Here is a 15,674-nt window from a genome sequence, read left to right on the forward strand (position 1 = left end):
TAGTCATTATTCAAATAAGTAAATCACTAACTGTCCCCCCCCCCCCAATGTGTTTTATATTTATCAAATAAAATGTTTTTATATTTCCCTACCGTTACGATCCGGACGCCTCCCAACCACTATTTCCTTATCTTCTATTGAGTGACGTATAGAGCAGTCCCACCCGCTCTATACATGTCTCCAAAGCGCGTTCACAATGATCCGTTGAACGGCGCATGCGCATATCGGCAATTACTGTAAGTAATGCGCATGCGTTAATCGGCAACTCGTTCTTCAACTGAAGAAAACCTATTATGTATTACGGGAATTCCATAATAATAACAATAGGCATGCGCGAAACGGGAGCGCGCTTGTATTCCTAAACCAAAAAATTAATTTTAGCGCATGCGCAGATCATTCGGGAGCCGGATTAGGTAGATTGACGGCCGCCTAACGGACAGATTTTCAATAGGCTAGGAAAAAAACGTGACCAAAAAAAGAAAAAAAATATACGGGTTGAATTTGCGGTTCGAAAAAAAGTGAGTTTAAATGGCGAAAACTGAGTTTAGAATCAAAATTTAAAAAATTGATGAATGATACTCATATTCATTTTGGGTAACAAATATTATTACTGTTTCATATCAAGCTAACTTTATCTTCACTTTAAACACTTTGAGATAGTAATATGAAATGAGAAATTGTATAATGAAAAAACTCTGCAATATACTTTAATTATATATTTTGTACCCTTTTCCTGTAATTCCTTCTGAAATTGTGAGCATTCAGTTCCTGATAGAAATGGAAGTGCAGAACAATGTGTAATATTCCACACAGCCATTGGCTGCACACACTAGTAACCTATTTACAACTGTCCATAATTGGAAACAGCAGAAAAGGTAAAATAAGTTACAACATGGCAGCTCCCATTTTTTATAGACACTAAAACTTAAAGGGACACTCAGGTTAAATAAACTTTTCATGATTCAGATATAGCATGTAATTTTTAACAACTTTCCAATTTACTTCCATTAAAAAAAAAAACGTGCACAGCCTTTTATATTTACAATTTTTGAGTCACCAGATCCTACTGAGCATGTGCAAGAATTCACAGACTATACGTATATGCATTTGTGATTGGCTGATTGCTATCACATGGTACAAGGGGAGTGGAAATATACATAACTTTGAAATTTGTTATAAAAAAAATCTACTACTCATTTGAAGTTCAGACTAAGTGCTATTGCATTGTCTTGTTATCTTGCATTTGTTGATTATGCAAATCTTATGTGTTGACTGGTCCTTTGACACTTATTTTGTCAATATTTTAACAGCTAATGAAACTTTAAAAATGAATCTACATGCTATTCTCAGACTAATCTTTACTTTGAATGCTTCATTCTATCTAGCAGTTATTTAGTGTTTAATGTTCCTTTAATATAAAATGAAAACACTGACAGGATTAGAATAACATGTAGTATCACTGATATTTTAAAGCAGCACTATTTTCCTACAGGACTAGGATTACATTGCAGACAATGCTGCAAGCAATCTAAAAACATAAATGTCTAAATATTTAGATTAAACTGCACTGTATACAGATTGCAAATGTATGTTTGAAGGCCTCTGTACTCTAAAAACTGGTCTGGGGTTCAGTTCAGGACAATACTGCAGTGATTCTGTACAAAGGGATAAAAGTGGGCTATAATCGGGGATTTTAAATTTCCTGTTCTTTTCCAAAGGCTTTCTCTATGCAGCAGTTTTAGTGGGGCTGAAAGACTTGGTGCAAGAACCGATGCATTTTGAAAGCTATTTATTCAGTGCACAGCTCCATTGAAGCTGCTGATTATGGAAAGTATATGGGGGGGTACAGGGTTTTTTTAGTTAAAGGGACATGATACCCAAATGTTAATGCACTTGAAAGTGACGCAGCATAGCTGCAAAAAGCTGAATATATCACCTGAACATCTATATGTAAAAAAGGACGATATTTACCTCAAAATGTCCTAAGTATTCACACGCCAGTGTAAAGAGACTTTAGTCCCAGGACTTCCAAGGGAGTTTGCATCTGGCATGTGCAGGCACAGTCATGTTATTTTCCTATTCAGTTTAAGGGAGTTTACTGTGAAATATCAGGAGATTTAAGTGAAATATCATGAGATTGCAGCAAAGCAATACAAGACCTCAGCACTGCCGATGGGCTAAATTTTGAGGTAAAATATCTTGACTTTTTACATAGAGATGTTCAGGTGATATTTTCATGTCAGCATCACTTTCAAGTTATTTAGCATGAGTATTAAGTTCCTAGGTACAGAGCATTTGTGTTCAGTCTCCAACTGATCCCCTACCAATTTGTAGAGTAAAATGTTTAAAGTGAAGGTCAATTTGGATGAATTAGTGCCCGGTTTTTAATAAACCTATTAAAAACAAGGGCACTTTAATTCATCAAAATTGACATTTCACTCCTTTTCTTCAAAAACGTACCTTTTAATCCTGAATGCCGCTCCAGCGATTCCCCTGGCCGGCGGAAACCTCTTCTGACGTCAGAAATGATGAATCCGGCTTCCTCCAATCATGGCTTCCCCCCCCCGGGGGGGGGGGAGTCGTTGCCTGATGCAAAGCTGTGATTGGGGGAAGCCAGATTTGTCATTTTGGACCCGTGAAGAGGACTTGCGACGGGCGGAGGAAGCGCTGCAGCGGCTGACAGGATTAAAAGGTAAATTTTTGAACAAAAGGAGAGAAATGTCAATTTTGATCAATTAAAGTGCCCTTGTTTTTTATAGTTTTATTAAAAACCGGGTACTAATTCATCAAAATTAACCTTCACTTTAATGGCTTAATAATTTAGAATACTAAAATAATCTTTGACTGGATATTTAAAGTGATGGTAAACTTTACATATTTTAAAATCCGTTCCGGAATCTAAGCAATATTTTAGATGGACTTTAATTGATCACTTCTAATGAAGATGCGCTGTAACATACTTTTTAATCTATCTGTGCCATTCTACTACCCTGCGCTCCGGCCGCACACGTCAAAACATATATATTTTATGAGCGAAACGGTTTGAACTCCGAATGGATCCATTAAAGTCCCTGTAAAATATCACTTAGATTCCGGACCCGATTTTAAAACATGTAACTATTGATGATCTATGTCAGTGTTTCTCAACCACGTTCCTCAAGTACCCCCAACAGGTCAGGTTTTCATAATAGCTTAACCAGTGCACAGTTGAAATAATCAGCTGATGGGTGAGAGCAGGTTAGTAACCATGGTTACTGATCAGCTGATTATTTCACCTGTGCACTGGTTCAGCTATAATGAAAACATGGCCTGTTGGGGGTACTTGAGAAGCACAGTTAAGAAACAATGATCTATAGCATGCAGCAACAGAGAAACAACGGTTTCCTAATACAGATGACTTTTATCTAGTTTTAAATGGATCAGGTTTTTAGAGTGAAAGCTATTTGCTAGACTAGACTTTCTCACTGTTTCCCATATGGTGTCACTAGCGGCTCCTACTCCCCCTAGTGGATACCATGGTGTATGGCCGTGTCCTGCACTACCAGGCTCTGCTGTCTCCGCTGCATTCAGCAGAACTCAGTATCACATGCAAGAAGAGGGAGCGAAGCTTCAATCAGTGAACTCGCCTTGGTCAAAAACCTTTCTACTTCCCCCAGAACATCGCAGCCACTGACTTCTGCATCGACTAACCGCTTTATTAGCAAGAAAACGGATACTGTCCTATTACACGACTCAGAACAATAACGTCCCCCTTTACATTTTTTTACATAGTTGGCATTTCTATAGAGCAAAAACTCATCCTATATCTCTGTGACCATTTGTTTTACTACCATCTGCTGTCTAATACCAAGGGGTTAGCCACTACCTGTTTATATAGACCACAAATCAGTGATACGCCCACCTAATCATGTCACTAGCCCTCTAATAACAACTAGTGCATCTTACTCTTCTTTATAAACTTCCAGCAACTTGTCCCCAGGACTATATTCTCCAGTTAACCATTTATATTGTGCTTTACATCTCAAGCTGACCCCTTCTATATCCCTGTGCTATTTAACCCTCTAAATGACCTCTTTACATAGTGCCAATTTACCAGTCCCTGTCTCACTCCAACCATTCTGGTATAACACTGTACTGTAACTTGCCCCACCAGCCGCTCGCACCTTTTTCCATACAGCAGCTGAACACAGCATCAGATCACTACCATAGTTTAACCATTCCAAAGCCTTTGTGTAGCGCCAATGTACTCCTATCTCCGTCCGCGATCTCCGCTAACCACTCCTTCCCATGTCCACAATCCCAGCTAGCCACTCCCATTCCTGGCCACAATCCCAGCTAGCCACTCCCAATACACTCTCCCTCCCCTGGATCTCGGAACATGGTGGAGACCAGAGAGCAGGAGCAGGGGGAGGGTGAGAGTGTAGCACATTAATTCAAGGGGTGCCCCCCCCCACACACACCCCTCCACAACAGAGTGAGGATCCCCTCTACTATGGCTCGCTGGATACCCACCAAAAGGGAGAAGTTTGGAGTAGGTGAGTGCCGCGAATACTTTCGGCTGTACTTGTGACTCATTGAGTAATGCAGGATCATGTAGTTTTGAAGTTGATAGTTGCTGTGTTCAATGTGATTACTGACAGACTGCAAGTTCTTCAAGGCAGCAAACACTTTATAGATGATACAGTTTTATTAATTGCATATGGCACATTCATATGTTTCAGGAAGAATACAGCCATAGGCAACTGTCATCCCCTAGGGGTCACCCAACTCTTGAAGTGCCTTTTTTTGTTTGGCTACATGTCAAGCTTGCAGCTCTGTAATTTGCTTGGGCTGGCAGTATGTACATATACTCATTATACAATACAGTGTATTATTATGATCCTATAGATATCCTGCTTGAAAGTGCCCTTTGTAATACACATGCAATTAATGTAATGTTTTTTTTTTTTTAAATCTTTTGAAGGAGACAAGTGATCTTTGCAATATTATTGGTAATCAGCTGTCAGATAATATAAAAAAAAATATATTGAGGATTTTCTAAAATTCTGATTAATCTATGAATACTTTATATTACTTCCTCTATGCAGCAGATTTTGAAGGGAAGAAAATCTAGAAGCCAGGATATTTTAGTGCTGGCTTCTAAATTTAAAAAATGCTATCCCCTGACTAAGAGTATAAGGTGAACATGGGTTCCATCAAAATCAGGGGGTACTAAGACCCCCAGCCCAGGAAATGCCTTGCTATTTATTATGCAGTTTATGACACAAATCAGTGTAATAGTATGCACTTAAAATAACAATATAGTATGACAATAGCATGCTCTATTTTGATTAAACATTTTATTTATATATTAAAAAATATTTAAATTTCACTCCTGCAAAGGGTTAAAACACAGTCATATACACAGTATACTCCTGTGCAGCTTCACATAAGGAACTATACTGAACCAATCAGGAGCATGCATATGTTTGTATGATCCAGTCTTTAGCTGTATCCTTATCTGGAGCAGCACTGGGTACTCTGATTAAACAGCTATGACTATTTGTTAAAGGGACATTACCCTCTAAACAAATATTAGACATAATGATGTATTTAATGTAAAGATTAGCCTCATAATGATTTGCAGGTGTGTTTTTAGAATTATATTGTTTAACAGACCATTAAAGTGTTAAAAGTAAATGCTCTAATTTGTCAGAGCATGATGTCATTTTTATCACTAGCTCTGCTGCAAATCTATTTGTTTAAACCCCACAAAGCACCAGCAGTTTTCTATGGGTCCCAGAGCGCTACTTTAACTGTGTGTTTATAACTCCTTTGCTGGGATTAAACACATAGCTTTACATCGTTGATAGTGATAACATAACATGCACTTATTGAAGAAATAAGTGTAAAGTTTTAATTTCTACAATGTTCTCCACAGAAAATGTTGCCAGCCGGGTGGCATAATGAAGTAGCTAGGTGGGGGCTGTGCAATAATTTTCTAATATTATATAATTTTCTGCTATCCAAAGTACAAATGAATTGCATAATTTAACCTAAATGTATTTAATGATTATTTGTGCAATAAAAAAATGAACATTTTTAATATTGGCTAAAATTTTAGCTCGTTAGTCAGTAACCACTAAAAACGTTCTGGGAAGAAGACTGCTCTTTTAAAATGAAGGTCAATTTGGATGGATTCGTGCCCGGTTTTTAATAAACCTGTTAAAAACAAGGGCACTTTAATTCATCAAAATTGACATTTCACTCCTTTTCTTCAAAAACGTACTTTTTAATCCTGACAGCTGCTGCAGCGCTTCCTCTGCCCGTCGCAAGCCCTCTTCGCAGGTCCAAAATGACGAATCAGGCTTCCTCCAATTACGGCATTGCATCAGGCCATGATCCCCCCGGGGGGAAAGCCTTGATTGGAAGAAGCTGGATTAATCATTTCTGACGTAAGAAGAGGTTTCCGACGGCTGGGGGAATCGCTGGAGCGGCATTCAGGATTAAAAGGTAAGTTTTTGAAGAAAAGGAGTGAAATGTCAATTTTGATGAATTAAAGTGTCCTTGTTGTTAATAGGTTTATTAAAAACCGGGCACTAATTCATCCAAATTGACCTTTACTTTAAATAATGGGTTCCACCATGTTGCAACCCTGGTTTCCATTATCTTACCACCTCTGCTGAGGCCAGTTAGGGACAGATATAAATGAGTTACTAACTCGAGTAAACAATGGCTATAGCAGTGTTAGGCTTGTAAAGTCTGTCAGGAATTGGAAAGCCTACAAATAATTAAAGTATATCGCAAAGTTTTTGTTGTTGTTTTGTTTTCCAACATATAATTAAACATTTTATATTAGAATGTAAATAATGTCCCTTTAAATACATATTAAAGAAGGATTTAATTTAACAATTTTGACACTAGAATATCACTTTAAAGGGACAGTAAAGTCATGATTAGACATTCATGATTTAGACAGATCATACCATTTTAAACAATTTTCCAATTTACTTCTATTATTTAATTTGCTTCCTTCTCTTGTTATCCTTTGCTGAAAGGTTTATCTAGGAAAGCTCAGGAGCAGCAAAGAACCTAGGTTCTAGCTGCTGATTGGTTGCTGAATATATATATATATATATTTATTATATATATTGGCTCACCCATGTGTTCAGTTAGAAACCAGTAGTGCATTGCTGCTCCTTCAACAAAGGATACCAAGATAATGAAGGAAATTTGATAATAGCAGTAAACTAGAAAGTTGTTTAAAATTGTATGTTCTACCTAAATCATGAAAGAAAAAGTTTGGGTTTCATGTCCCTTTAATTATCAAGCAGGCTGTTTTAATCAAAATAAATACCTAATGTGAATTAATAGGGGCATAGCATTTTCAATGAGGGGCTAGATTTTTAATTTTCTATTTTTGCTTTTTTTTGCTTTTATTTTGAGAGCAAATTTTATAAATACAGCTAATTTGATAAAAATTTAGAGTGTTTCATGAATACAACTAATTTAAACAAACAAAAAAAAATACTTTAGTGATTTATTGCATTATTCTTACATTACGCAAGTTTCACTATCTGCTAAGCAGAAGCTGCACAGAGCAATACATGTGGTATTTCATGCCTTAAAGGGACATTAAACCCAATTTTTTTATTTCATGATTTAGAAAGAGAATGCAATTTTAAACAACTTTCTAATTTACTTCTATTATATATATGTTACTTCATTCCTTTGTTTTCTTTTGCTGAAAAGTATATCTGGATAGGCTTAGTAGTTGCTGATTGGTGGCTGCACATAGATGCCTCATGTGATTGGCTCATCCATGTGCATTGCTATTTCTTCAACCAAGGATATCTAAAGAATGAAGCAAATTAGATAATAGATGCAAATTGTATTCTCAATCTGAATCATAACATTTTGGGTTTCATGTCCCTTTAAGACCCTAGTAGGAAAACACAGGCGTAAAAAATAGAAGCGATTGCAAGATGCTATAAACAGAAAGCAGAGTGATGTGATTTATAATGGCTGCAGGATTTAATTTTTCTTCAGCAAAGGATATCTAAAGAATAAAGCAAATTAGATAATATAAGTAAATTGGAGTGTTGTTTAAAATTGTATTCTATACCTGAATCATGAAAAGAAAATTTTGGGTTTAGTGTCCCTTTAAGTATACATTGGCTGCTTGTAGTTACATATTGGTATTATAATATTACATTATTGGGAAACAAATGATCACTGACTCCAACACATACAGTATTCACTTTGTAGTAGTTTGGAACATTTACAATATATGTTGCTCAGCTGCATTGTGGCCCCTGGGCTATAGGTTGGACAAGCCCTTTATAAATATTTGTCTGCCCTTCTAAACCCTCCGTTACTTGTAGCACCACTTTACTGACTGTATTTCCTATATCTAGTTCCTGATGAGGCTATGGTTTTACTGGCAGGTACAGCATAGGCATGGACAATTTGCATGTTGCTAGTTTAAGGGAAGTTCCCTTAAAGGACCACTCAATGCAGTAGAATTACATAATTAACACATGCATAATAAAAAGACAATGCAATAACACTTACTCTGAATTTCAAATAAACAGTAGATTTTTAAAATGTTCTCCCATTTTGCTGGCCTCCTGTATCATGTGACAGACATCAGCCAATCACAGACTAGTATACGTATACCCTGTGAGCTTGTGCACATGCTCAGTAGGATCTTGTTCACCAGAAAGTGTGAATATAAAAAGACTGTGCAAACAATGATAATGGAAGTAAATTGGAAAGTGTCTTAAAACTGCTGCTCTGTCTGAATCATAAGTTTATTTTGACTTGAGTGTCCCTTTAACCATAGAAAGGATTAGACGTTTAACAAGTGACAACATGGTCATATTATGCTGTAAAATGGTATTTATGATAAAGGGACACTAAAGACCAAATTTAATTTTGATAACTTTGATAACTCGCTGTCTAATTTGCTTTTTTTTCTCATGGCATCCATTGTTGATAAGCATACCTAGGTAGACTACTGATTGTTGACATATATATGCCTCTTGTCATTGGCTCCATAGTTTTGTTCAGATAACTCCCAGTATTGCATTGATGCTCCTTCAACAAACAATATAAGCGAATTGGAGAGATGTTTAAAGGGATAGTCTAGTCAAATTTAAACTTTCAGGATTCAGATAGAGCAGGCAATTTTAAGCCACTTTTAAATTTACTCCTATTATCAAATTTTTTTTTGTTCTTTGGTATCTTTATTTGAAAAAGCAAGAATATAAGAATAAGAGCCGGCCAATTTATGGTTCAGAACCTGGGTGGCACTTTCTGATTGGTGTCTAAATGTAGCCACGAATCAGCAAGCACTACCCAGGTGCTGAACCGAAAATGGGCCGGCTCCTAAGATTACATTCAAATAAAGATTCCAAAGGAACAAAGAAAAAATGATAATAGGAGTAAATTAGAAAGTTGCTTTAAATTGCATGCTCTATCTAAATAATGAAGGTTTAATTTTGACTATTTCTTTAAAATTGTATGGTCCATCTAAATCGTAGTGGCTGAAGTTAAAAACAAAATTATAACAAAACAAAAAAAAACCAAACATGCGTTATTTTAACAAAAGCCACCTCTCTGCATAGATCAGAGCAGTGTTTTGAATATTGTATTTTCATTAAGAATTAGGTTACCATTTCCTTGGGGTGTAACGCACCTTGGCCTTTGTTCCCCTCATACATGTCTAAAATTATATTTAACAAACAGGTGAGAGAAACTGAGAAGGAAGTTGGATGTAACATGAGACCTCATCATTTTATACTTTAAAGTAACTTTTTTTTTCTCCAGAACTCTACCGTTAGGTAATTGTTCATTATAAACTCAGTTCTGTACAAACCTGTACCAATCATATGCTGTTTTTGAGATCACCCAACATTTATAAAAACCAAACACTACCTAAGTATAAGGATTAGATATGTGCATGGGTAAAATATTCATTTTGGGCGAATCGTTCCTCATGAAAAAAATGTTTTTGTTTTATCCGATATTCATTCGGAATTCACGTGTTAACGAAAATCCCTTCAGCCACTGTTTCCAGAACGTATTCAGGACAGTTGGGGAGCAGCTTAGAGCAGGGTTCTTCAAATCATGGGTTGCGACCCATTACTGGGTCACAACACCATGTTTACTGGGTTGCAGTGTGTGTGTGTGTGGGGTGTGTGCGTGTGTTATTAAAGGGACAGTCTACACCGTAGTCATCTTAAAGTCTTACCTTAGATTAAGCTTCAAATAGCCTCCTACACCCTTTCTATATCATGCAGTAGGAACATTAAAAAAGTTATTTTAAAATGAATAGTGTTTCTGGCCAGTTTGAAATGGTTAAGCTCAGCCCACTGATGACATCATGATCTGGGCTACATCTATGCACTCTGCTGAATAGCATTGACAGTCTGTTGAATCCAACTAGTGAGCCTTTTGTGATTGGATGCCATATGCAGCCCAGATCGTGATGTCATCAGTGGACTGAGCTTGGCAGCCATTTTAAACTGGCCAAAAACAATATTCATTTTAAAATAACTTTTTTACAGTTCCTGCTGCATGATATGGAAAGGGCGCAGGAGGATATTTGCAGCTTAATCTAAGGTAAGACTTTAAGTCTTTCCATTTAAAGGATTACTTTCTGTTATAATTTTTAAGCTAAACAACTAACATATTAAAGTTAATAAACATTAATTAAAACCTACTGATCTATATTTTCTCCAAAACGAAGTTTCATAACGTTCTAAAAGTTATATCTTTTATTCGCCGATGATGTCACGTTATCCTGCCCACTATTTTCAGCACTGCATGTTCAAAATACTTAAACCAATAACTTTGTGTTTAAAGCGCCATTTTGAAACCTAGGTATTGTAAACGGATTGGTACAGAGCAAAGGATACCCACGGAGTGGGGTTGGAAAACAATTAAATTTGCAGACAAAATTTCTGATATACGGTAGAGATATGTTAATGAAATGCTATTGATAAAAAGCGTATTTGGGGTAGTTAGTAACAGGCATAGAAAATATTTACTTACAGTGGCCCTTTAACTGGACAGCACTTTCAAGTTTGACTACAGTCAGGAATAACGTACACACACATTTTAGTCACTTTACCAAAAATTGCAGCTATCTTTTATATTACTTCAGAAATTTTCAGACCAAGTATAAAAATAGGGTCGCGAAGGTACGTGGTATCACGGCACTGGGTCTTGAGAAAAAATGGCTTAGAGGACCTGTATTGTGTAAAATTGACATGCTGTCATTCATTAGAGCATGTACATTTCTTTCTATCAACCCTGTAAAATCTTTGTGTTTCAGCACAGCAGAAGGGTTAAACACATAGGCAAATTATCACTTGAGAGCTTCAGAGAACTGCTGGTCCCAAGTGGAAACTGCCACTGATCCATTCAACTACTCTAGTTGCACTGCTGGGTTTTGTGACTAGTACTGCAGATTGGATCAGAGGCAATTGCTTGAAACCAGCAGTGCTCTGCAGCTCCTGAGCGATTTTTTAACATATGTTTTTAACCTATTTGCAGGGCTTTAACACGAAGATTTTGCAGTTTTGATAGAAAATAAATGATATTATCTTTGAGTGCATGCAATTGCTTTCACTATAATGTCCCTTTTAAACATTAATAAAGTTTTTAAGTAGGGTCTATTCAAAGGTGAAAAAATAGTGAATAAATGAATCTTGGTATACAGAGTGTGATGTATGCATAGCATATGTCATTTACATGGCATGTTGTATTCTTTAAAATAATACTGTGTATACTGTTTAATAACTAAAACCTTTTAGAGTATAGTGGTGGAAAGTAGCCATAATGTTGTAGATCTACCGCCAATATATTTACTGTTCTTTTAAATCTCGCTGACCTAGACACAGGTCCAGTTTATATAGCCCAAAACAGAATCTTGTAATAATTCCAGCTGAAGTTCAAGCTTAAAGGGACAGTTTACTCAAAAAAATTCTCCCCTTTAATTTGTTCCCAATGATCCACTTTACTTGCTGGAGTGTATTCAATTGTTTACAAGTAGCTCCTTTACCCTTATATTGGCATTTGAAATTGTTGATTTAGCATGTGGTATCCCCACCTATTCTGAAAGTTTGTGGCCGCGCGTACCAGCTATAGATAAGCTTTGTAAACACAGCCAGCAGAAGAAATTACACTCCCAGTCGGATATAGCAGAGATAAGGTGATACAATGTTGATTTTCCATTGTTCTCTCAAAGTATTGGTGATTGTTTTAAGGACAGATATAAGATAAAGAAGCGGGTTTATGTGCACAATGTGATACAGTAATGAGATCGGATTATATTATTATTATTATTATTATCGGTTATTTGTAGAGCGCCAACATTATATCTACAAGCTCAACCCATTTTATTAGGTTGTGGCTTCAAAACACAAAATCAGAGCTTTAATATACACAAATAAGCCTTAAAAAGCTAATTTTCATACATTTTTTACTCTGCAGTTGGTAAAAAAAGCAATTGTAAACACATTAAGGGAAAAACTATTTTACAGTATACTGTCCCTTTAAAGGGATACTAAACCCAATTTGTTTTCTTTCATGATTCAGATAGAGCATGAGATTTTAAGCACCTTTCTAATTTACTCCTATTGTCTATTTTTCTTTGTTCTCATGCAATCTTGATTTGAAAAAGCAGTACTATAAGCTTTAGAGCCAGCCCATTTTTTGTTCAGCACCTGGGTAGCACTTGCTGATTTGTGGCTAAATGTAGCAAACCAATCAGCAAGCTCTACCAAGGTGCTGAACTAAAAATGGGCCGTCTCCTAACCTTTTATTACTGCTTTTTCAAATCAAGATAACATGAGAACAAAGAAAAATTGATAATAGGAGTAAATTAGAAAGTTTCTTAAAATTGCATGCTCTATCTGAATCATGAAAGAAAAAATGTGGGGTTAGTATCCCTTTTAAAGAGAGATGAAACCAAAAAATGTTCTTTTGTGATTCAGACAGAGCATACCATTACAAAAATAAAAAATAAATCAGATTTACTTCTACTATTATCGAATTTGCTTTGTTCCCATGATATTCTGTATTGAAGAGATACCTAGGTAGGCATGTGGAGCACTACATGACAGGGAATAGTGCTGCCATCTAGTACTCTTGTAAAACTGCTGCCATATAGTGCTCCAGAAATGGTCTGACTCCTAATCATACGTCCTTGCTTTTCAACAAAAAAACGAAGAGAACAAAGAAAAATGGGTAATAGAAGTAAATTAGAAAGTTGATTAAAATCACATTCTTTAGCTGAATCAGGAAAGAAAAATGTTGGTTTTCATATCCCTTTAATTCATTCTTAGGATAGTTTTATGCATATCCCAGGCATTCTTGAATTCCCTTATAGTCACCTCCCCTTTTATTTATTTAAAGTATATAATCTATAGCCTGGCACGTTAAAGCACTGATCCTTTGTTCATGTGTTGCTAAGTGTTTAGCAATTGTTGTTGTTAGAAGGTCAGCTTCAATAGCATTAAAGGGACATTAAACACTAAATAAATGCTAGATAGAATGATGCATTCAAAGAAAAGATTAACGCGTTGATGTATTTTTTAATATTGCATTAGCTGTTTAAATATTGACAAAATAAGTGTCAAGTTTTAGTGTCTATAATACAATGGGAGCTGCCATGTTGTTACTTAGGTTACCTTCTCTGCTGTGGCCAATAAGGGACAGAACTCTGTCATTTTCCACACAGCCATTGGCTGCACACTCTAGTGACCTATTTCTATCAGGAACTGAAAAGCTCACAATTTCTGAATTGAATTACAAGAAAAGGGACAAAATAAATAATAAAAGTATACTGCTCTCAAAGTGTTTAATATCCCTCTTACTCTTTTAGCGTCCTACTGCTACACCCAGTATACTGTTTTTCCACATACTGATTAGGTGACCAAATAAACAATATCTAGACATGCAATCCGGTCTAAGTTTGATTTCATGATCCTTATTAGTTTTGAGTAGATGTAAATATTTCACCTCTTACTATGAAGGGGCATGTTCTGCAAGGGTTCTCCCACTTTAAAACATCTGTTCTTTTGAGACAGCATTCTTTTTGTCTTTTTTCCTTGGTATCAGTATCACTAAATACAGAAATGTGATCATTTTTTGTCCCATAGTTGGCTCCCTTTTTTAAAATAAAGTGGCACCCTTGTCATGTGATCCAATCAAGTGTTGGTGTCATGTGATCCAATCAAGTGTTGGTGTCATGTGATCCAATCAAGTGTTGGTGTCATGTGATCCAATCAAGTGTTGGATCCAGTTGTAAGATATTAAAGGAACACTAACCCCAATTTTTTTCTTTCATGATTCAGATAGAGCATGCGATTTTAAGCAACTTTCTAATTTACTGCTATTATCAATTTTTCTTCATTCTCTTGCTATCTTTATTTAAAAAGTAGGAATGTGATGCATAGGAGCCGGACCATTTTTGGTTGAGAAACTGGGTTATGCTTGCTTATTGGTGGGTAAATGTAAGCCTTCAATAAGCAAGCGCTATCCATGGTGCTGAACCTAAAATGGGCTTTTAAAATAAAGATAGCAAGAGAACGAAGAAAATTTGATAATAGGAGTAAATTAGAAAGTTGATTACAATTTCATGCTCTATCTGAATCATGAAAGAAAAAAAAAATGGGATCAGTGTCCCTTTAAGGTTATCTATGAAAATCTTATTAATAGCAACATAGAGGGGTAAATTTATAAAGCTGCATTGATTTGCAGCTTTTAAAGCTATGCAGAGTAGGATTTCATAAGCAAACCTGCAACTACGTATTTAGGATACTAAAACTGCTTTATTTGCCTCTCCGCCACCTCAGAGGTGGTGAGATCATTCACCCGGTCACTCGCTCATTTAGGGTGACTGACATGCCTTGCTCTTGGGCAATTGGTTCCGCAGGAGCATGGGGCGGAATTACACAAGAAACCTTGTGTGTAATGTTAACTTTCGCCATGTGGTGCATCATCGCAAGTGGCGATTGCAAGCGAACAGGTTCCCAAATTGCGAACCTGTCCATTGTCTGCTATGCCGGGTTAAACATTTTATGCACAAAATAACTTGGTCTCTGTTACTCTTTTTAGCATTTTATGCAATAACTTTTTCCTACGTCTCTCACCTATGAAACCCATTTTTTTTCTCTCAATATTCAAATAGAGCATGCCATTTTTTCCCCCCCAATTTATTTCTCTTATCAAATTTGTTTCATTCTCTTGGTATCGTTTGTTGAAGGAGCAGCAATGCACTACTGGGAGCTAGTTAAACAAATTGGTGAGCCAATGAAAAGACTCTTAATATGTGGAGCCAAAATCAGCAGCTAGCTCCCAGTACTACTATACTGCTCCTGAGCCTACCTAGGTATACTTTTCAACAAAGTACACAAATAGAACAAAGTAAATTAGAAAGCTGTTTAAAATTGCATGTTGTATCTGAAACACAAAGGAAAAAGAATGAGTTTCATGTCCCTTTAAGGCGTTTTGTTTTTATTGTAACCTCTTTGTATCAGTCTCAGAATCGATTCCTTTGAATGCCTATCATATGCTTCCAGGGAATTGCAATTCCTACATATTCTTATAAATTGACCCCTTGTATATCCCTATTTAGATTTTAGGGGGTCAAAATCTGCCCTTAAAGGGACATTAAACCCAAA

At 36.2% G+C, this 15,674-nt stretch overlaps 1 protein-coding gene across 1 annotated transcript in view; it reads left to right on the forward strand.

Moving 5' to 3' along the window:
• Positions 1 to 4,360: 4,360 nt before the first annotated feature.
• The window catches only part of DOCK5 (dedicator of cytokinesis 5), a 458,078-nt gene continuing 446,764 nt past the window's right edge, over positions 4,361 to 15,674 (forward strand). Inside the window, exon 1 of the mRNA XM_053718116.1 lies at positions 4,361 to 4,535. Within this exon, the coding sequence (XP_053574091.1) occupies positions 4,493 to 4,535 (43 nt within the window). The 5' untranslated portion in view covers positions 4,361 to 4,492. The remainder of the gene's footprint in view (positions 4,536 to 15,674) is intronic.

The sequence above is a fragment of the Bombina bombina genome, chromosome 6 (assembly GCF_027579735.1).
Source record: "Bombina bombina isolate aBomBom1 chromosome 6, aBomBom1.pri, whole genome shotgun sequence".
Lineage (NCBI taxonomy): Eukaryota > Metazoa > Chordata > Amphibia > Anura > Bombinatoridae > Bombina > Bombina bombina.